Source organism: Eupeodes corollae, chromosome 2 (genome assembly GCF_945859685.1).
Source record: "Eupeodes corollae chromosome 2, idEupCoro1.1, whole genome shotgun sequence".
NCBI lineage: Eukaryota > Metazoa > Arthropoda > Insecta > Diptera > Syrphidae > Eupeodes > Eupeodes corollae.
Genome location: NC_079148.1, coordinates 137,849 through 158,461, shown reverse-complemented (window position 1 = coordinate 158,461; position 20,613 = coordinate 137,849). Strand labels below are relative to the sequence as shown.

At 32.6% G+C, this 20,613-nt stretch overlaps 3 protein-coding genes across 5 annotated transcripts; 2 read left to right on the top strand and 1 right to left on the bottom strand.

Moving 5' to 3' along the window:
* The first annotated feature begins 457 nt into the window (after positions 1 to 457).
* On the top strand, positions 458 to 9,667 carry LOC129944475 (obg-like ATPase 1). Of its 3 annotated transcripts, none has more exons than XM_056053926.1 (7): positions 458 to 594; positions 973 to 1,168; positions 8,229 to 8,289; positions 8,348 to 8,475; positions 8,543 to 8,796; positions 8,855 to 9,190; positions 9,254 to 9,667. In XM_056053926.1, exons 2-7 carry the CDS (start codon positions 988 to 990, stop codon positions 9,485 to 9,487), a joined length of 1,194 nt encoding a protein of 397 aa, XP_055909901.1. In that variant the 5' UTR covers positions 458 to 594; positions 973 to 987; the 3' UTR covers positions 9,488 to 9,667. The 3 variants fall into 3 exon arrangements, with proteins under 3 accessions (XP_055909901.1, XP_055909902.1, XP_055909903.1); XM_056053927.1 differs by having other exon boundaries at positions 973 to 1,172; positions 8,233 to 8,289; XM_056053928.1 differs by having other exon boundaries at positions 474 to 594; positions 978 to 1,168.
* On the top strand, positions 1,182 to 7,791 carry LOC129944474 (adenylate kinase 9-like). Its single transcript, XM_056053925.1, has 3 exons — positions 1,182 to 5,091; positions 5,684 to 7,292; positions 7,347 to 7,791. Exons 1-3 carry the CDS (start codon positions 2,345 to 2,347, stop codon positions 7,701 to 7,703), a joined length of 4,713 nt encoding a protein of 1,570 aa, XP_055909900.1. The 5' UTR covers positions 1,182 to 2,344; the 3' UTR covers positions 7,704 to 7,791.
* Positions 9,668 to 9,933: 266 nt separating the features above from the next.
* LOC129948438 (uncharacterized) lies at positions 9,934 to 20,269 on the bottom strand. Its single transcript, XM_056059439.1, has 26 exons — positions 20,063 to 20,269; positions 19,764 to 19,996; positions 19,598 to 19,699; positions 17,932 to 18,234; positions 17,620 to 17,816; positions 17,337 to 17,545; positions 17,183 to 17,272; positions 16,492 to 16,653; positions 15,966 to 16,423; positions 15,523 to 15,901; positions 15,083 to 15,463; positions 14,471 to 14,945; positions 14,212 to 14,414; positions 13,906 to 14,031; positions 13,695 to 13,834; positions 13,446 to 13,642; positions 13,206 to 13,368; positions 12,924 to 13,113; positions 12,567 to 12,746; positions 12,246 to 12,510; positions 11,966 to 12,177; positions 11,376 to 11,905; positions 11,234 to 11,311; positions 10,685 to 11,180; positions 10,493 to 10,624; positions 9,934 to 10,349 (listed from the first exon to the last, which is right to left on the bottom strand). Exons 1-26 carry the CDS (start codon positions 20,171 to 20,173, stop codon positions 10,239 to 10,241), a joined length of 6,123 nt encoding a protein of 2,040 aa, XP_055915414.1. The 5' UTR covers positions 20,174 to 20,269; the 3' UTR covers positions 9,934 to 10,238.
* Positions 20,270 to 20,613: the final 344 nt, after the last annotated feature.

Below are 20,613 nucleotides of genomic sequence, written 5' to 3'. Positions count from 1 at the left end.
TTATTTGTTCACATATTACTTATTTCACTTCAATATTGTCTTTATGGAAGCAAATTTTGTAGATAAGGTAATATAAAGCTAATTAGCCAAAAACGTGTTAATTTTGGATATCACTTATTATTAAACACACAAATTAACTCGCTGTTAAAATTTAACACGGCGATGCCTAAACGTCTGTTTTTTGGTAAGGCCCTATGTTTTATTGTGTGATAATTCATCAATGGAGAAGTGTGAAATAGCAAGTATGAAAAAATTATTAATTTTTCTAAAAAGTTCAAATACTTCCTAGAAATAACTGATTTCTAAAAGTCTAAGTGCAGCATCAAATATTTTTTTTTAAAATACTTGAAAAAAATCATATCTTTTAAAATAATAAAGTATCAACCCGGACGTCACTTGGCAGCACCTTTTTGTGGAATGCAAGTGGATTGTAAGTAATGGAACCAATTTTCTGACATTTATCATCTTTGACATTGACAGTTCCTTTTTGGTACTTGTGCCCTGTGCGGTGACGGTGATACGAATTCGTTTTCCACGTTTGGCTTTTTTGTTCCGGTCTCAAAAATAAAAGTGCATAAAATAACTTTAATTTAGGTAGGTTTTCCATTTTAATTCATTTAAAACAAGTTAAGTTTCTACTAAAATTTTGTACTATCAATGAAATGCAATACATCTCCTTTACAAAAATCACAATTGAGAGGTTAATTTAGAGAATGTGAATGTTAATTGCAGTATGTTTCTCAAATTAACAATAAATAATAAACAGCAACTATTTAATCTGTCCTGATAGTTATAATTCCAATATTTCTGTGTGATTAAAATAAAGATAAAATTGCATCTTATTACCTAGTGAGAATAGAAAGTGTACATAACCAAACACTTTGATGCTCTGCATATTGAATATTTATATACATACCTATAGATAGGTATTTATGAATATGTTTAACTTTAAATTATTATTCTTCTTTTCAGAATAGTCTTTTTAAAATGCCACCTAAAAAAGTCGAGGAACCCGAAAAGAAGCCACTGATTGGTCGAGTGGGTACCAATTTGCGAGTGGGAATCGTCGGAGTGCCAAATGTTGGCAAGTCTACCTTCTTCAACGTTCTGACTAAGAGCGCTGCTCCTGCTGAGAACTTCCCTTTCTGCACCATTGATCCCAATGAAAATAAGTATTTTTTTAAATTATTTTGTCTTCCTTAGCTTGGCCTCCATTTAAGTTTCAGCATTGATTATTTTCCTACAATTTACTCATGGAAGTCTTTTTTATTTTTTATAAGAATGTTTATTATAATAATTATCCTCACTTTCTGTAGAGCTGTAGTAGAGACATGCAAAACTATTTACTTGATCCAAGCATAATAATTTTCTCTGTTGGCTCCTTTGTTTTGAGGGCATAAGTTAAGTTCTTTGGGGATGGCACATAACTTCTTCCTTTCCTTCCTTTAATCGGTAAATTATATTCTTATATATATATATATTGAATATAAACTAAGAGGCGTGTTGAACTCTTAAAAAAGCAAAATAAAATGGTAAGCTTCCATAATGTTTAAAATTACCTCTTCTGCAACCTAGTTGGTCACATTGAACAGATATTCTCTTTGCTTGTTGCTTTTTAAGCCCTTAGGGCTACTAGAGGCACGGATGAAATTACTGAAAATTGTGCTAAGGACTTTAATAATGATTTTCCATAAAGAATAATACCTATCTGTATTTTATACTTCCATCTGCAGCCAATCTCGCAGAATACAATTAATGGCTAAGGGCAATTTATGCAAAGTTCTTATGTATCGAAGGTAACTAGAAGTTGTAAAAATAGACTAAGAATTTCATGCAATTCCTTGAAAAAATTTATCATCATCGACTTTATTACTTTTCGTCAAGAATAATTTTCACAAAGTATAACAATTCGTTAAAAAGTCAACAAGCAAAACAAAATGTTTGCTTTCCATAACAAACCGTAACTTTTAAATCAAAATTTCAAACGTTTTCTTAGGAACTTCGAAAATGAATCTAAAAGGGTTAACACATTTTGCCTAGTTCATACAAATAAGTTTGTTAAAGTGAGGCCTTAAAAAAACAAAACCCGAAAGAAAGAAAGAAAGAAAGAGCAACTATGCAATTAAGAGATGAGATAAATTGCATTTTTGCTGCAGGACCGAATGGCAACAAACTTATAAAATAATGTCGCGACCCAATTAATTTAAGTACTAGTTACAACTTAGATTTCAAACTCAGGTCATAAAATAAATCAATTGAAAACGTGTCCTTTTTCTAAGTTGTCATACAATATAATCAATATCTAATTAAATAGAAAACAGAAAAACAATTAAATCAAAAGAACATGGATCTTGGAGACATTTCTTTTACATGTGCTGTGCCAAAGACCTTGTGGATTGAAGATATTATACTTGATCTAATCAAAAAATTACCACCTAAATTATTTGATGAGATACGGCCATGGTGTTCGATTATAACGCAATATCCATTCATTCACAAGTTTACAATTGCTGAGGCTATAGAAACAATTTCCAAAGCACGTAACCAGAGGACAGTTCAAAACGAACCCTTATTCCCTACTGATTGTCGCTATAGTGAAGATAATTTAAACCAGTTCCTAAAACGTAAGCCAATTCGTATAATGATTGCCGGAGATACAAATTCGTCATTCGACGAAATCAACAAAGCACTCGCTAAAGATTTCAATACGTATACAATCTCACCAGAAAAATTGATTATCAACGAAATTAAACAAAAGTCAAATTTTGGTAAAAGTCTAGAAAATATCGTGAAAACAGGTAGAGGAGTACCTGTTTGGGTTGTGATGAAGCTGCTTGAGCACGAATTAGATAATGAAAAGTATGCTACCAAAGGCTTCATTCTAACTGGTTTCCCAATAGTTTCAAGTTTAACTACAACCTCTAAAAAATATAACAAAAATAATGAATTTCATGATTTGGAAGATGAAAGTCCGAAAGACTGTATACAAAGGCAGTTTGATTTTATTAATAGCTTAGGTTGTCGTCCAGATTTGTTCATCTATCTAGACACTGTTCGTTATACAAAACAATTTACCGAAGCAATTGAAATTTTCCAAGAATTTATTCTTTTATACTTTAGAGAAAATGTAATTAGAATAGATTGCCGAATTGGAACCAATGCCATTTTGAGTTCCATACGGAATCGTTTTAAATATATAAATTTCAAAGTAAATTATGAGTGCTTTGTTATGAATGAAAGTCAAGACGAAACAATGAGTATAATAGAACTGTGTGACACTGAAAAGGTGTTGCCTAACTACAAATGGCTGATTTCTAAATTTGATCAAATCTGTCCCGTTGATTTGTACCACGGGAGGTTGCGTTTGTGTGACACTAAATTTCCAGTTCGCTACTTGAGAAACATATTTCTGTTTTTCTCTCAAAAAAATCGAGCGGAATTCATTGAAAATCCTGCGAAGTACATGAATCTTGAACCTAAATGTCGACTTGCAGTTATCGGACCACATAGAACAGGCAAGACAACTTTGTCACAATACTTAGCTAGATATTTAAATTCAGAGATTTACAAAGATCATATCGAAAAATCGAAGGAATCTTACAAGTTTGCTGATCTAACAAGAGAACTTGAGGAATCGAATGAGAAATTGCTTCAGGAAAATGAAAGATGCAAACAAAAGAAGGCTGAAGAATGGACTGTTTGTGTTTTAGGTGTTCTTAACGACATTTTGTCAGAAGCCTTAAAAGAAATAAGTTCGAAGTGGGACGTGTTTAGTACAAAACACGCTTATCAAAGTTTGCAAACTAGTGAAACATCAAATAGTTGGACTAAAGCTTTTCTACTTGACTATCTTATTTTTCAAAAGAGCTTTGACAACATATCATCAGAAGATTTTTTAATTTGGCTCGAATCAAAGCCAGGGCTAACCTACAAACAATACGTCATCGATTCTGCTCCCTTAAATTTAAATTTCTGGAAAGATTTACAAATCAAAGATGAATTACCCGATTGCGTTTTTTTCTTAAAGGTATCATCCCTTGAAAAATTGTTTGACACCTACGATTATAAACACAATCTAAACTGTGTAAATGGAAAATATATCTCTGAAAGACTGCGGTCAAAGTTTGAAGATACTATAAATATAGAAGATGTTTATTTAGACGTGAGTCAAACAACACACAATGTCAATAGAGAGCCCTTTGAAAGAGGCAGTAAGCCATTAATTAAACAAAGATATATCAAGGCACTCAAATTTATAGAAGAATATGAAGAAGTACAAAATTTCCTGCAAGCTAATAACGTGAAATGCGTCGATATTGATATTTCAAAGCAAACTTGGACTCAATCGGTACTAAAAGCACTAACTGAATACTTTTCAATTTATCAACCTTCACCATTTCCCATGCACGACTTTTTTGATAATGAAAGCGATGAAAACTTTGGCTCGATTTCCTCCTATTCCGATATTTTAACGAATAAGGAAAACACAGAAAGTGAAACTGGTACATTCGATAACAACTATGGCTATTGTCTTGACTGGTGTCCAGTTTCCTTGAATAATCAAAAAATTCTTAAGAAAGGTAATGCACAATACAGTGTTGAATATAAAAATAAGATGTACGCAGTTTGTTCAAGAGAGCATTTAGCTGAATTTATGTTAAATCCTACTCTGTATTCCCGTTGTAATAAACTTATAGTGCCACCACCTAGAATATTCATTCTAGGAATAAGCTATAAAAACAAGACTAACTTTGCAGAATACTTAGCTTACAGTTTAAATGTGCAAAGCAGCTCCTACAAACAACAACCAACAGCTTTACCGTTAAATGAAGCCCTGGAACAAATTTCAATTCAGCAGTTTAAAGATTCTTATAATTATATTAAACCGCAATTTTTAAAAGACCTGCCAGACGATTATAAAAGAGGTACTGTGCTTGTTGGATTGCCTTTTCTATGGGAACAATTTAATGATTTAATTCAAAGAGATATATATCCCGAATGTGTTGTTTCATTTGATGATGAAGAAGAAATGCACCAAACGTTTTATCGATACTTTTCAAGGTTAAATATGATGCAAGCGTTGAACATGAGGTATATACCTAAGAATTCTATATGCTTTTGCTTGTTTGTTAATGCTTTTGATTAAGATTGTGATAGTTAAAGCTAAAAAATGTTTGATACTCGTACTTAACAAAAAGCTATTTTAAAAGACTGTTAACCACTTCTTAAGATTTTTTGATTTCCTATCTTCATGAAAACTCGATTTCAGATAAAATAGTACGCAGCCTTATTCCAATCCTATTCTCATATTACACAAAATTCGTAATACAAATAGCAAAAAAAAGAATGATAGCTCCGCTGTAACTTTAAAATATTGCCACAAAATTCGAAGTTTAATTTACTTGTTTTTAAGAACAGAAAATTCTGTATTATACGTATACGTGTACTAAGCCCTATGTTCACCAAAGAAGGGACTCACGTCTAGAAGCGAAAGTTAGTCCTCAAAATGAAAGGCCTACTATATCTTCCAGGGCCTTGTCGTTTTTCAGTCGTTTTAATTAAACGACAACCGTAATAAGGTTGATTATTAAGCAAACATAGTTACTTCTTAAGAATAAAGTACTAACAAGCCAAAGCAATGTAAAAATCAAAACACAAATGATTAACATCTTTTTCCAATTAGTAATACTCGGATGGATCTTGCTGCAACTTTTTCTCACAACTTTCGAGCACCAAGTATAACTTCTTACATTGAATCACTATCCGAAACCCAAAAGCACGATATTGAAGTAAAATGTCTTCAACTAGTGCAAGCTTTCAAACACGAAATTCTCAAAATGGAAGAAGAATGTCTTAAACTGGGCATTGCAATTTTGAAAGTACCCAAGAATTACCAACTTAAAAAAACTGTTAATTCAATTGTCGAATCTATAAATAATCATCGCCATCGAGCAGCGTTGTTCGAGAACGTCAAACAAATAACTATGAATGAGAGTGAAGTACTTTTAAGCTCTGGGTGTTATCGATTCAGTCGATTTAAATACTCTTGTCCAGTAGACGTGGCTCGACTTATGACCCTTAATCAATTTGAAGGATTGAGTAAGCAAGGAAAAGTCTACCCCTGCATTTATCTTGATTTCGTTTATTTTATTTGTGGAAAAAAGAATTTAAAAGACTTCATGAGTAATCCTCTTGAATTTATAAATACCTGCAATCCACCTCAGATGCAAAATCCTATTACAATCGCAGTATTTGGGGTTTCAAAATCGGGTGTTTCAACTATTTGCCGTACAGCAGCACACGAGTTTGGATTCAAAATACTAGCTTTGAATGATTTAAATGAAAAAACCGATCAGGCTGTTATTGATCTTCTGAATATGGAGAGAAACTCCACTCCAAATGGATTTATTTTGGATAATTTTCCCTTGACTCCTACTCTGCTCCATGAAGCAGCTCTAAGAACAGTGGACATAAGTGTTGTGTTAGTTGTTGTTAGCAGTTTTGAAAAAGTTATACAAAACTGGCTCATTCAAAATCGAAATCTAAAGACCTGTCCAAAAGAGTCACTAAAGAGATTACATAAACAATTTTGTAAATCATTAAAGGCTATAAACTGCCTTCGAGCATCAAATACAACGTCCTTGTTAAACATACAATACATAGACGGTGACGCAAATAGTTGGACAATATGGGAAAAAGTAAAGAACGAAATTATAAGAACGACCCGTTGCATAACGAGCTACAAGATTAAACTAATAAAGAATCGCTGTGCAAACCTTGGCTATCTGAATATGTTCTACGATGTCATGACATTCAAAAGGCAAATTAACCATTTCTATTGCCAAGCATGTCTGTCTCTAGGAAAGTTGAAAGCTTTTAAGTATTTCTATGTCAATGTGGGAGCTGAGTTCTATACCAAGTCATGCCAAAACTTACTAAACCAGCCCTACGGCTATACTAACCTAGATATTTATAAGAAGTTCAATTTTAGTATGCCATTCCAGACCAATGAAATGATTGAGCCTTTAGTTACACAAACCAAAAGCATTATGTGCATGTTTCAATACATCAATATTTTCTATTGGGCTTGCAATGACCACACAATCAACTTCATGCTCAACACACAGAAGTATTTTAACGATTCAGAGAAACTGAAGCCTTTGTATGTTCCATTTTTGGTGGTTGGATACACAAAGGAATACGTGGCTTTTCAAGGTTATTGTCCAGTTTCGTATAAGCAGGGAAAGTTTGTGAGAGGAGCTTTGAACTTGTCTGTTTATTATCGTAAAAAAGTAAAGAAGTTTTATTTTGCGTAATCTTTTTTTTCTAATTGGTTTCCTTTTTAGGTTTATCTCATGTCCAATACACAAAATACCCACGAATTTCTCATGTTTCCTGAAAAATATCGTTCCCTTAAATTTGATATTTCCTTGCTCAATCAAAAGAGTGGGATATTCAGAGGATTAAGTGAGAATGTGATATCGAATGTTGTCCATGAAGCATCAAAATTAAGGCCGAAACACTTTGCACTAGATGGCAGGCTATCAGCTGCAACTTTTATAGCTTTAAAACTTAAGTGCCTTGATTTAAGTTCGAAGTACAATCCATATTGGAACACTACAACTCGAAATTTCACAAAAGAGTGCAAGAAATTGAACGAAGAAGTCAAGAAATATCAACAAAAAAAAGACCGAATCGTTTAATCGAACACTTGAATTCAAATAAAATTATTTCAATAATTAAGTATTTTCGACTGTATTAATAAAAAAACGTTTGTTTTTAAAGAACATACTCTTCCATAGTTTGTGGTATTTGCAATATTTAAGGGTTTTGAATTCAATTAGGTTAAGTAAGGGTAAAGTGGCTGTTAGTCTTTTGATATATGTGGTCGTCTCTTAACGTTAAATGATTTGGAACCACTAATAGAGCTTAAGAAAGTAAATGTCGGAATTAGTCATATAACTGGGATCATTTTAAAATAAGTCTACTAAGGGGAGTATTCGTCTTTGTGATAGGTATGATACTGCCTCCTCCTCCTCTTCATCGATGTAGTTTCTTTAAGAAAGAAATAAGGCGGCCAATAGCTCTTCCTAAAATACACCATTGTAGTCGAAACGAAAGACACCCAAATAATTCATTGAAAATAATGTAACGTTTTGTACATTATAAGAAAAAAATTCAATGCTGAATAAATATCTATCTTATAATATTTATTATGTTTTAATCACGTAGGGTACCCGTTCCGGATGAAAGATTTGATTTTCTTTGTGAATATCATAAGCCACTCAGGTAACCATCTATTTGATGTGTAAACAAAATTCTATTAAGACATATGTTTCCCCAACAGCAAAGTTCCTGCTTATTTGAATGTGGTAGACATTGCAGGATTAGTTAAAGGAGCTGCAGAAGGCCAAGGTTTGGGTAATGCCTTCCTTTCACACATAAGTGCCTGTGATGCTATATTCCATCTTTGCCGTAAGTTTGTCTTCATTTTTTTCCAATTGACTTTGTATCAATTAATAGAAATCAATCATAAATTTAGGAGCTTTTGAGGATCCTGATGTGACCCATGTGGAAGGAGAAGTGGATCCTGTCCGTGATTTGGAAATTATTTCTGAAGAACTGCGTTTAAAAGACGAAGAAAAACTTATCCAAAACTTGGATAAACTAGAGAAAGTTGTTGCACGGGGTGGAGATAAGAAACTCAAACCAGAATATGATTCTATGTTGAAGGTGAAATCTATCCTTTGTGATGAGAAAAAACATTTGCGGTTTGCTGATTGGAATTTACATGATGTAAGTTTGCACTGTATTAATCTAAAATTGATTATTTATGTTAATTCCGTTTATGTAGATCGAAACATTGAACAAGTACATGTTTCTAACAACAAAACCTGCCATTTACTTGATAAATCTCTCTGACAAAGATTTCATCAGAAAGAAGAACAAATGGTTAGCAAAAATCAAGGAATGGGTCGATAAGAATGACCCTGGAGCCATCATAATTCCATTTTCGGGACAATTTGAAAACAATCTAGCTGAAAAAGACGAAACAGAACGGAAGATATATGAAGAAGAAACTAAATGCAAATCAGTTCTGGACAAAATCATTGTCACGGGTTATAAAGCATTGCAATTGGAATATTTCTTTACTGCTGGTCCAGATGAGGTCAAAGCTTGGACTATTCAGGTTGATAATACAAATATAAAGCTAATTTTGTATATTATAAAAATAATTAGCAAATTATTTCAGAAAGGAACTAAAGCTCCCCAAGCCGCTGGTCGCATTCATACAGATTTTGAGAAGGGTTTCATAATGGCGGAAGTTATGCATTTTAAGGACTTTAAAGAAGAAGGCTCCGAAGCGATGGCCAGAGCAGCTGGAAAATATAGACAACAAGGCCGGAATTATGTTGTCGTGGATGGTGACATTATTTTCTTTAAGTTCAATGCTGGAGCCGGTTTGAAGGATGCCAAGAAGAAATGATGTCGCATTGCTGTGGTTATTATAGTGATTTTATACTATAACTTAATAATGTATTCACAAAGCTTTTCTCCCTGATTTCTATCTACTTTTTTACGTAATGTTTCAAAGATATTGGTTCTGCTTTTTAAAACAATGATGTTCAATAAAATATAAATTGATTTTTTTGTTGAACTGAAATAATTGTTTTTTTTTTCTATTTCAAAGAATCTCTTTCAATCTTGTTAATTAGCCTATTACTAATTTGATATACAATGAGTTACAAAAAAAGTGAATTTTGTCTGTTAATACAAATAATGTCGTCCAAATTATCCCATTCCTCGATCAAGGTTCATTGAATGTCTCCGGAAGGGCAGTTCACATCATTATCTTTTTATCCAGCATTTCACAAGTGTGTTGAACGCCATTCCTGGCCGGGACACGTTGGGTCGTATATTGATGTGCATCAGCTAAAAGTGTCCCCATATGGAAGCTGCAAATAAAGCCATACATGTATTCCTTAGAATGTTTGTGTGATAAGGATTCATGTGCATAGACTTCACTGATCTTTCCACGATATTATGTAGTTCAAGTTTTTTAGGAATAGAAGTTGCTCCGAAAATCACACCCTGCTACATTTATCTGCCGAGCGCAAAATAATAAAACCAAATAAAAAAATATGACTGCGCCACATTTTTTATAGATCAGTGTATACAAAAAAATATGAAAATAAAAAATTAAATTATTAAGTGGACTTTATTAAAAAAGCACAGTCTTAAATATTCAATTCTTTCATAACGAAATTAATAATACTTGGCATTATCCCTGATTCCTCCAATTCAAGAATATCTTTACGCAGGTTTGGACTCAATCGCGATGTTATAAGCTAAAAATGAAAATTAAAAACATGGAAAGAATACAAAAAAATGTTAAAAACGAAGCTCAGGGCTTCCAACACAACAAACATAAAATAAATCTTTACGCATAGATGTTTAATATAATTTTAAAATTAAATGGGCTTCTACTCACTTTCTTTATTTTTTCTTTATCACTTAACGAACAGCAGAATACAATTAAAACCGCAGCCATATGGGGTCGATCTATGCGTACGCAGTCCTCTGCAATCTCAATTAAATTTATTTCACTAACCACGGGGCAGCCCTATAAAAAGAATTTTAATAAAATCCAAAATATAAGCAAGATCATCTTTAAAAACCTCACCTGTATCCTGAAAAGCGTTTTCATAAGTAACTCCTCCTGTTCAAAAGATCTGGTTTTGTTGGCTTTTTTGAAGGGCAGTTTAAGCACACAGTCCCAAGCCTGAATTAACCCGCTGGTATGCAGTATATGGGAATTGCAAGACAGAACATCGACGAGTGCATTCAATTCCCGAATCATATTGAATTTAACCATCTGCCGTAAAACACCATTCCAAATTTTTGGTATATAAATTTTAAATCCCAGACAAATATTCGCAATCACTTCCATTGCAAACTGACTGTTGGCATGGCTCTGCCAGATTTTTTTCAAAATTGTTATCTTATCATAATCCGCAAACTTATCCAAACTGAAGTTATAGCCGAGTTGTTTCAAGTTATGAACGCATTTGATGGTTATGTATTTTTGCTGCGACAACACATCGTTGTAGCTTGAACTGCCATCGTTAAGCTGCGAGAAACACTCAAACATCTGAAGTTGCTTGCTTGTGTTAACTGACCTGCAATAAAAAAAATTTAAATAAACAGTTTTTAAGGAGACTTACGAAATTACCCATCGGCAGGAAATATATGTCCGACAAGGAACTGCATGGCTTTGTCTGTTTCCCAGCTTTTTAAAATATAATGAGCTCTGAAATAGTAGCAGTTTCAATTAAAATGTTGTTCAAATCTATTTATTAGAATATTTTATCAACCTTATTACGTTTTCGTCATCATTTTCTTCCCCTATACTCATTGTATTGTTCATATCTTCGTAGAAAGTCTCCTCGAGAGTAGTCATTTCTGTAGACATTGTTGCAAAGGACAGCCATTTTTGAAGCAAATTAAATTGCATCATATCTATGTCTAAATTGTGAAGCTCAGCTATTTCCTTGCAGACTTTATTGATGTCTGGTTTATTTGGTTTCAGAATCATTTCGTGGTAATACAGTGAATAGACAAGCTCTTTTGGATTCTCAACTAGCTGTAGTAGTTTTTCCTCTACGAGGCCATACACATGAAGTAAATGCTGAGTTTTGAAAATGGGATACTTTCTTTTGGCTTTTCGCACAGTTTCTACAGATTTCTCTTGACTTAATAGTTCATTTTCATTCTCGGTGGTGAACTTGTAGCATTCATAGGAGGCTTCAACTTGATCTGCTCCATCTGGAGCATGACTTACAACAAAATAAAGTATGAGTAGGACTTTCGATTTACTAGACACATGCTGCACTAATCTCAGAATCTATTTTTCAAAAACAAAGGTAATATCATTCCAAGTTTCAAGTTTAAGTTCAGCACTTACAGATTGTAAAAATGCGTTGTTTGTGGGTTGCAAATTCCAAACATCCGAGTTCACGTTTAACTTGTAATCGGAAATAGAATTTTTCACAGCCGACATACAGAAATAGTCTTGCATTTTTAATATTTCCGCTTGTGTGGAATTTGCCTGCAAAACGGTGTGCATCTTAATCAATGGAAACCAACTCTCACAATTATCGATATTGATTTCATTATCTGTTGAAGATTATTCGAGAAATGTTGCTGTACTGTTATAATAAAAATATAAAGCATATAAATCGAACCTAGAATATCTTTGAGAGGCTGCTGAACAATTGGCATGAAAGGCAACCGATACTTGGAGATTTTTGGTAGAACACCGATTTCGGAATGAGATTTCAACCACCAGTCTGTCTCCATTTGCGATGGACGATTTCTACGTTTTGAAATCATTTTGTGTTTTAAAAATATCAAAATGCAATTCCACAGCTGCATTTCCTTTGGCAGCTCATTAATGTAATTCAGAATTTCTATCACACACAAGTAATGTTCATAAAAGTAGTAATTTATCTGCGGAAAGAAAAGAGTTAAAATTCAAATCTAGCAAAGTATAACATTCGGTATACTTCTGACATGAAGTTCAATAGCTTTGAAGCCAAAAGCTCAGTATTTTTAATCTCATTTATGTAGGGCTGGCAGAGATTTCTTATTTCCTCAACAGAATTCTTCATACATAATTCTTCCTTTCCGAATGTGTCGACCTTTATTTCAAAGTTGGGCTCTTGTAAATGAAGGACCGCTATAACCTTAAGCAAATATTAAATATTATATAAATACATTTAAATATATGATATATGAGAATTCTGACAAATCAAAGCAATATGCGTTGGCGAGCACGCTACAAAAATACTTGACTTATGAAAAGTATCACCAACGCATATACATAGATTCGGTTGTGCTCGAAACTTAATATAAATACTTACTTGTGAAACCAATACTTGTTGATAATCCCATCCAAAATCTTTACTAAGTCGTTCCAATAGACGAACATCTAGCATACTATTTCTTAGCTCTTTCATAAGCTGTCCCATTGATACTATATCTATGTCGGGCTTAGTCTTGATACTAGAATCTTGCTTACACAGTTCCGTAAAATAGAATTGCTTAATGCGGCTAAAACAAAATACAAAAAAGATATCGGTCATAATCTAATTTCAAGAGTGAAATCGATTTGTAAAATAAGTCTTTTAATAAGAACTATTCACCTCTCTCTGATCGATTTAACCTTGGCCATATCTTCTATATGTGTGTTATACATTTCCGACAATATGAGAAGATTAACTCTTTGAACGTCAGATTTTAAATCGTGCGTTAGATTTTCAAGTTGTAAACGGGGTTGCAAATCTGTTATTAACATTGCAAACATATCTAAAACGCGTAAAGTTTAATTAAAAATGGTCCTCATATAGTACATATATGTATATTTTAGCACTTTCATGCTTTACCTATAAAATTAGGGTCTTTGTGAGAAAGTAAATGCCGAAATACTCTCCGTAATTGTGTTGATACAAAATCAGAGTGGATTATTTGTTTATCAGAACTCTTTTGATACTCCAATAGATACTGTGCTACAGAGTACCAGGGGTTATGTTGCTTAGATTTTACCAAAATTTCGATTGAATGAAGAAATTCTCCTTTAATCCTGAGGGAAAATAATAAATAATTGTTTTCATTGCATAAGTGTTGAAAAGTACCGGCCAACATCAACTTTAATTTCATCCAATGTCAATAACTTCAGTTTGTTAAAAGGATAAATTGCAGGTTGAATTTCGAAAACAATTAACAACAGGGCTAGTGAAACGCAATTAACAACTGGTGTGTGATCTTTGACGACCTGCAATACAATTTTATATCCAAAAGTTATCATTGTTTATTATAGATTCTTTTTCTTTTGCCAAAACTTACTTTTTCTTTACGAACCTCTTGTACACAAACAACTTCATCGAAGACAGACACAGAGTTACGTCTTTGGCCCTTCGGTTTGGTATTCATTTGCTTAGGATTTTCGATTTCTTCAAAATGCTTTAAAATCTTTTTACATAAAATGTTAGTTTTTAATTAAAATAAACCTTAGAATATAAACAGAATATAGTTCAAAATAAGAAATATGTAATGATAAAAACATTATTTTAAAACAAAATTAAAAACAAATAAGAACCTAACTTAATGAGAATACAATAATCAGTTTAAACATAGAATGAAAGTATTTACCCGCTCATTGACATCTTTTTCTACTCCGTAATATTCTTCTATCACGTCCAGATCATATGAAGCGTTTACAATTCGCACCCATTTAAGAAGCTCAAGAATTTCCAACTTGAACGTTTTTCCATATTGCAAAGCCTTGATAAGAAGTTTATAAGCCAGCGGAAAAGAAAGTGGATCAGTGGCCATTGCAGTATCTCTGTCTTGTTCTAAAAAAGAAAGAAGAAATTAAAATAATTTACCTTGCAAAATTTTGTACTCTTACTATTCCGGCAGAGAACAATTTGTTGTGCGATAAGTATTATAGCAAGATCAATAAATAGTTCATCATTTTCCTTTGTACAGGTTACAAGCTCCAACGTGTAGTAAGCTAGAGCACATGATAAATGAATTTTATTTAGTGCTTTGCACAGTTCCAGAACACCAAAAACTTTATCAAAATCAAGTGCATTCGAAAGCTCACAAATTTCGTTCCAAACATCGGTTACATTGACTTTATTTTGTTTGATTTTGTGTGCAATGTGTGATATTCCTTTTTCTAAAAGTTGCATTCGAACATCTTCTTTCCTCAGATCGTCTGTTAGGACATTTAATTGAAATCGAACCCTGAGAATGTGACACTTTTGAATTTTCAAAAGAACGTTTTGATCACTTGAATTGGATTGTGGGGTCATTAGTTTAAAAAATTCAAATAAATTGCTGTGTGATTCTTCATCAATATTGGGATCCTCAAGAACTTCCTGTAAAATATTATAAAATAGTTAATATTACATATTAAAATCAATTTCAAGACCGTCAATATTTTTATATGACAACTACTTTTTTTAACAAGACAGTTCCTATCGTCATAAAGTATAAAACAAATAAAAAGTAATACCGAAAATATGTTGATAATTTTTTCGCTGCATTCAGCTTTTTGCTGGATCCCTAAGCTATTGAAAAAACGCAATGCAGTATCAATCTTCCCTTTCCTCGCGAGTTCATAGCAGCAATAGAAGTTTGCACTTCCTTGTATTTCAGGGGTAGCTTTGGTAAGATCTATGATGTCGTCCACCATTTCAGGCAAATCAGCTTTAACAATTCTAAACACCAATTTCATGTTATAGTCTGTTCCATCTGCAGGCCAACCGTACTTGACTTTCATGATTTTTATAATTTGAATCTCATACTCAATATTTATCTTTTGAGCTAATGGGTGAGTCGATTCTCCCAATTTAATAAGCGGACCTACGGCAACGGGCCATGGTACAGGAGCAGCCTGTAATACATAGATTAGTCAGGAAAAACGGGAAATACTTTATACTGCGACCTAAATACCTGCAAAACCAACAAAGCGCTCTCTAAACGTGCATCCTCACTGTGTAATAGTTCAATTGACGTTACGGCACGATTAAGCCAGGAACTTAAATTTTGTCTACTTGCAACGAGAAATGTTATATACTTCCTTATCGCTTTCACTGGAGACCGACCTCGTTCCATATAAATTGGATATAGAAAGTCATTGACAAGACTTTTCAAATTCGTGATTTGAACTCTTTGCAGAATACAGAAAGCTGTTTCGTCCAATGAATCTTTTATGTAGTTATCCAAAGTAAACACAAGGTTATAGCTCTTTTTAAGAACTGCCAAATCTTGTAAAGCATTAACCAAATCTCTTAGCTTCTCAATGTTTTTTTCATGCTGACGCCTAACATCACTGCAAGACAAAAACTTATAAAATAAGCTATACCATCCATTTCTTCTTTTATTTTTTAACTTACGAATGCAGAAATTGTATTTCATCAAAAATTTCCGACACCTTTGTAGAAAATTCAAGTCCAATGTCAGGCCAGTGCTTGGACAACTGCAAAGATCGTGTTTTTTGAATACTCCAATCGATGATATATGGCATCAGGCTGGGATATGCATGCACAGTGGTAGGTACAAAATGTCGAAGCCATTGCACCAAGTTAAATGGCTCTACATTAGCTGGGATTAAACTCATGAGCTTACGAATGTGTGGTGGATCGATTTGAGGTATAATGGTCGCTGAATGTCTTTTCCAAATAAGGCAAGCTATCAGAATTTCCGACTTGAGAAAAGACGAACATAGCTGTACTATATTTGGATGGTAAACAAAACGTTGCCAATCCATGTTGCACTCGTGTGGGTCTATTAGAGCTAACGTTTTTAAACGTAACTGATGTTCTTTGATTTCCCTGATGCACTCGTCGTCCGTCTTGAAACCATTAAGTTATAAAAATATTAAGCACTATACTAGGATACATAATAAACTGAAGATTATACCTCTTCGTCCATATGACGCAAGATCTCATCCAAAAACAACGAAAGTATTCTCCTACTTGGAATTTCGTATGATCGAATCGTTTTAAAGAACTCCTTATTCTCTACAAGCTTTAGCAAACTCAAAAGTTGTTTAAAGCGTTCTTCAAACCGTTCAATATTATCCTAAAATGAACAGAGTAAGAATTAAAATCACAAAGTATGCAAAATTAATAACTGTACATGGTGATGGAGTCAGTATCTTATTTTAATGTACAATACATTAAATATTTATTGGAATATACCATTTTCCATATCTATAACTAAGAGCAAGATAAATTTTAAATATTATTTAAGAATTCAATAGATTGTTAGAAATAGAAAGGAATCAAGAATTATAGATTTGTGCTTCTTATATTAGCGAGTAAGTTTAGTTTAGTAAGTTGTTGTTATGCGGCTCTTTAAAAAATATTTTGTTTTATGAAATTCTTAAAATATTTAGGTTATATTATTCGACAATCCAACAGCTAATTCCTTTCTTTTAGTTTAGGGATTGATACAAAATTAAAACTGTACTGAAATGAGTACTTTTTAATGTTTACACATAAACGGAATTATACTTTAAATTACACTTTTATGCCTAAAAACTAAGAATCTTCTTGCAAGCTATAACAAAATGTCGAAATTGAGAAAATAATATCAAACAATATTTTACCTCTGTTATATTGTTCATTTCTAGAAGAATTTTTTTAGATTTTGCCTCATAAATAGGTTGAAGACTCAGGTCAAATTGTTTTCCGAATTCCTTAAGAAAATATAAACAAATAATTGAAATTTACAAAAAATTAAAGAAAATCATAATAGTTAACCTCTGCTTCTTCTAAGTGGCCCTTGTAAATTAGTTTTTTAAGACGTTCGGCCGGTTGTGTTTCAGATACCAACTTCATTTCAATTTCTTGGGGCAAACCTTGTGCGTTTATGTTCTCTCCACTTAGATAATACAAATTAACCGAGCACTTAGGTTGATTTACAAGCCATGTATCCTTAGCCATGTCAAATTGGTAAATGCATTTAAATGCTGTAAAAATATAAAGCTTCAAAGTTATTGACGAATTCATGAACAAAAATAACATCAATTGATTCGAAACTAACATGGAAACTCTACTACTTTCATGGCACGTGCTCCATTTTGATCAGGTTTCGTGAGTATCAATAGTTCAACTGTGTTTTCATTGTTTTCCATAACAGTCAAATCATCAATAAGGCAATCAAAGTCAAAAGGGTTTTGATATACTAATTTCGTGTATGGACATATTTCAAGCAAATGACCACTGTTTGTCAACGCGATGCTGTGAAAAAATAAATCAACATAAGACACAGGCTATACGTTTATTCGCATTTGGTTTTATTCAATAATATATCATAAAGCTTTATTTTATCATTGTAAAAAGAATTAATACTTACATGTAGCTATCCAAGTTATAAATGTTTTTAAGACCTTGGTAGCTATCTGATATAATGATCTTAGTATCTTCGAGGGTTGTTTGAAATCGAAGGAAACACTTCGTTCCACTTATAAACAGGTATTCATCCTTGTCTGTCAGAGGTATGATTTCAACAGCAGTAATTTCATTCAGACTCTTCGTATTAGTCACTCTTTCTATGCTAACACTGTCCATAATACTGTCATTGTACATAACAGTCTCATTTTCCTTCAACGAAATATTAAGGCAAGCTTGAATGCGACTTTCGTCAGCATTGGTGAGTCTGTAATATAATAATAACAAGCACCAAATTAACTAAACTTTAAAGGACTGAGAACAAATCCAAAAAGAAAACAAATTCTAAATAATAATTACATACATATATTTGACAAGCTTATGAACAAAGATAATCTCTTAGACTCTATCTTTTTTTTATTGAAAAAACGAAATCAGGATTTTTCACGGTATCTTTAATCAGGTTTACGGCACACTCAAAATGTTCATATAGTTTAGTATTTTCATGCATTATATATGGCTTAGTTGTTAATAATCTTTTTGAGCTTTTTAAAGCAGGTCAAATGCTATTTCGCATTGAAATTTAAGGATTGGTTGATTCCCCTATAAGCCTTAATATGAGTATAAGAGGATTAAAATATTATAACCAAACGAAATGTATGAAATACGTGTCAAATACTTTTATTAATAATAATAAAATGGTTCATAACAATAAAAAAATGTATTCAGGTTTTTAAACGTCTCTTTTATAAGACGGCTAAAAATATTTTAGCATATTGACCAAATGAATAAAGCATCAGGCATGCAAATTTCACCAAATGATTGAAAACCGTGGAATTTTGAATATAAACACTTAATTAATGATTAGAACTTAATCCTCATGGTAATAGATAGTTGAGTATATATTTAATACATACAAAAACTGGAAAAGCTATCTTTTCATCTTGATCTTCTCATTTGTCATTAAAACTTTGTTCCATGCTCGGGAAATAGGGTAAACACAGAAATTAGTGCATAATCTAATTTTGTTCGTATCAAAAAGGTGATTGATAAAATATTTTGGGTATACAGTGAAGATGGGTCGAAATTGTATGGCGCCTGGTATCCAAAGAAAGGTGACTGTAAATACATAATTGGGAAGTTTATCACTTGTGGGATTTGGAGAATATTGAGCTCAAATTTGGACTTGAAAATTCAAAGAAATTGCTTTTTTTTTAAAAATGAAAGAACAAAAACATATTTAAAATTATACTTATTCAAGTTTTCTAGGTTAATTACTTTTCAAATTATATAGTCCCGAATTCTATGTAAATTATTTTGTTCGTGCTATCTTAATTGTTGCCTTTAGTTTGATAATTTGATATGAATTATAACGTCATTCATTTACTTTTTATTTTAATAGGCTTTTAAAATGTTTTATTTCTCCTAACATATATTCCGTAAGAAAAGTTCTTGATATATCTAGGTGTATATAACATTACCTTGTTACATTTTCATATAGCAAAGAAATAAAACAGTAATGACATCTTTTAATTTAAATAAATAGTTATAAACTTTCCTACACGAAGTTATATTCATTTGAGTACCGCTCTTGGCCATATAGTTTGGAACATGAATTTATTTTAACTCACTTGTAGATGCTGCCATTGGTACATGAGATATAGTAACTATTCTCAACCTGTCGTATTCCAGCAATAGTTGACTTCTTCTGAACATCGTCCTGATTGAGGCTCCTATAAAATCGTTAATATTGAATAGGTATTATTTTATTCAACTGTTAATAGAAATTTATATTACAAATTAAACAATGGGATACCGTTGATACACACTCCATGGATTTCTCCATCCGACAAACCACACACAATCAGATTCCCAGAATTCGAAATAGTGACAATATCTATCTGAGAATTAAAACTCAGAAAGCTGCACTTGGCTATGTTCTCGTCTTCCAATAGCACAACAGTTTTGTCAATTGCTATGAACATTTTTTTATTCTGGACACTGGCGCCAACTTGAGGTTTCTTGAATACCTGCAGGGTTTACAATTGTAATCATTTCTGTAAAATACCAGGAAAAAAGAAAACAAAAGTTCTCACAAGGTCATCGCTCCAGATCTTAAAAATTCCATTTGTACAAAATGCATTGCTGATTGTTTCATCTTCTGCCGATGATTGTGAAAAATTCGTCCACATCGTAACACTGCTCATAAATTCAGCTTTTTAATAATTCAAAGAAATGGCTCTTCAATTAGGGGTTCCGCAAAAATAAACTAAAGCTAAACAATGATCACACACAGTTTTAAATTTTGCAAACGTCAAAAGTTTTTGAAATTTAGTTTGAAACCAGGCGAATACTACGTCCATCTATTAACGGGGACAGAAAACAGCTTCAATTGAAGAATAACAGTGCTGCCAAGAAACAATTTGAAAAGGTTCACTAAAATAACGTATCGAACGTACACACGCACGCACAGACGTCTTTCTAAAAATCTTTTCTTTCGAGTCTAGGGACCTTGAAACGTCGAGAAATGTCAAAATTTTCAATTTCACGAATTGGACCCATTACAATAACTTCCTATGAGAAATTAAACACACGAAGATTTAAAAAAATCTATAAAAGTATGAGTTGCCATCTTCCGCCATGCTCA

Coding starts and splice junctions, on each gene's coding strand:
- LOC129944474 (XM_056053925.1), top strand. CDS start 2,345: ATGGATCTTGGAGACATTTCTTTTACATGTGCTGTGCCAAAGACCTTG. Junction 5,092..5,683: donor ATGCAAGCGTTGAACATGAG/GTATATACCTAA, acceptor TTTTCCAATTAG/TAATACTCGGATGGATCTTG. Junction 7,293..7,346: donor CTGTTTATTATCGTAAAAAA/GTAAAGAAGTTT, acceptor TTTCCTTTTTAG/GTTTATCTCATGTCCAATAC.
- LOC129948438 (XM_056059439.1), bottom strand. CDS start 20,173: ATGAGCAGTGTTACGATGTGGACGAATTTTTCACAATCATCGGCAGAA. Junction 18,235..19,597: donor ACCAATGGCAGCATCTACAA/GTGAGTTAAAAT, acceptor ATTATATTACAG/ACTCACCAATGCTGACGAAA. Junction 16,424..16,491: donor TGCGTCATATGGACGAAGAG/GTATAATCTTCA, acceptor AATGGTTTCAAG/ACGGACGACGAGTGCATCAG.
- LOC129944475 (XM_056053926.1), top strand. CDS start 988: ATGCCACCTAAAAAAGTCGAGGAACCCGAAAAGAAGCCACTGATTGGT. Junction 1,169..8,228: donor CACCATTGATCCCAATGAAA/ATAAGTATTTTT, acceptor TGTTTTAATCAC/GTAGGGTACCCGTTCCGGAT. Junction 8,797..8,854: donor CTGATTGGAATTTACATGAT/GTAAGTTTGCAC, acceptor CCGTTTATGTAG/ATCGAAACATTGAACAAGTA.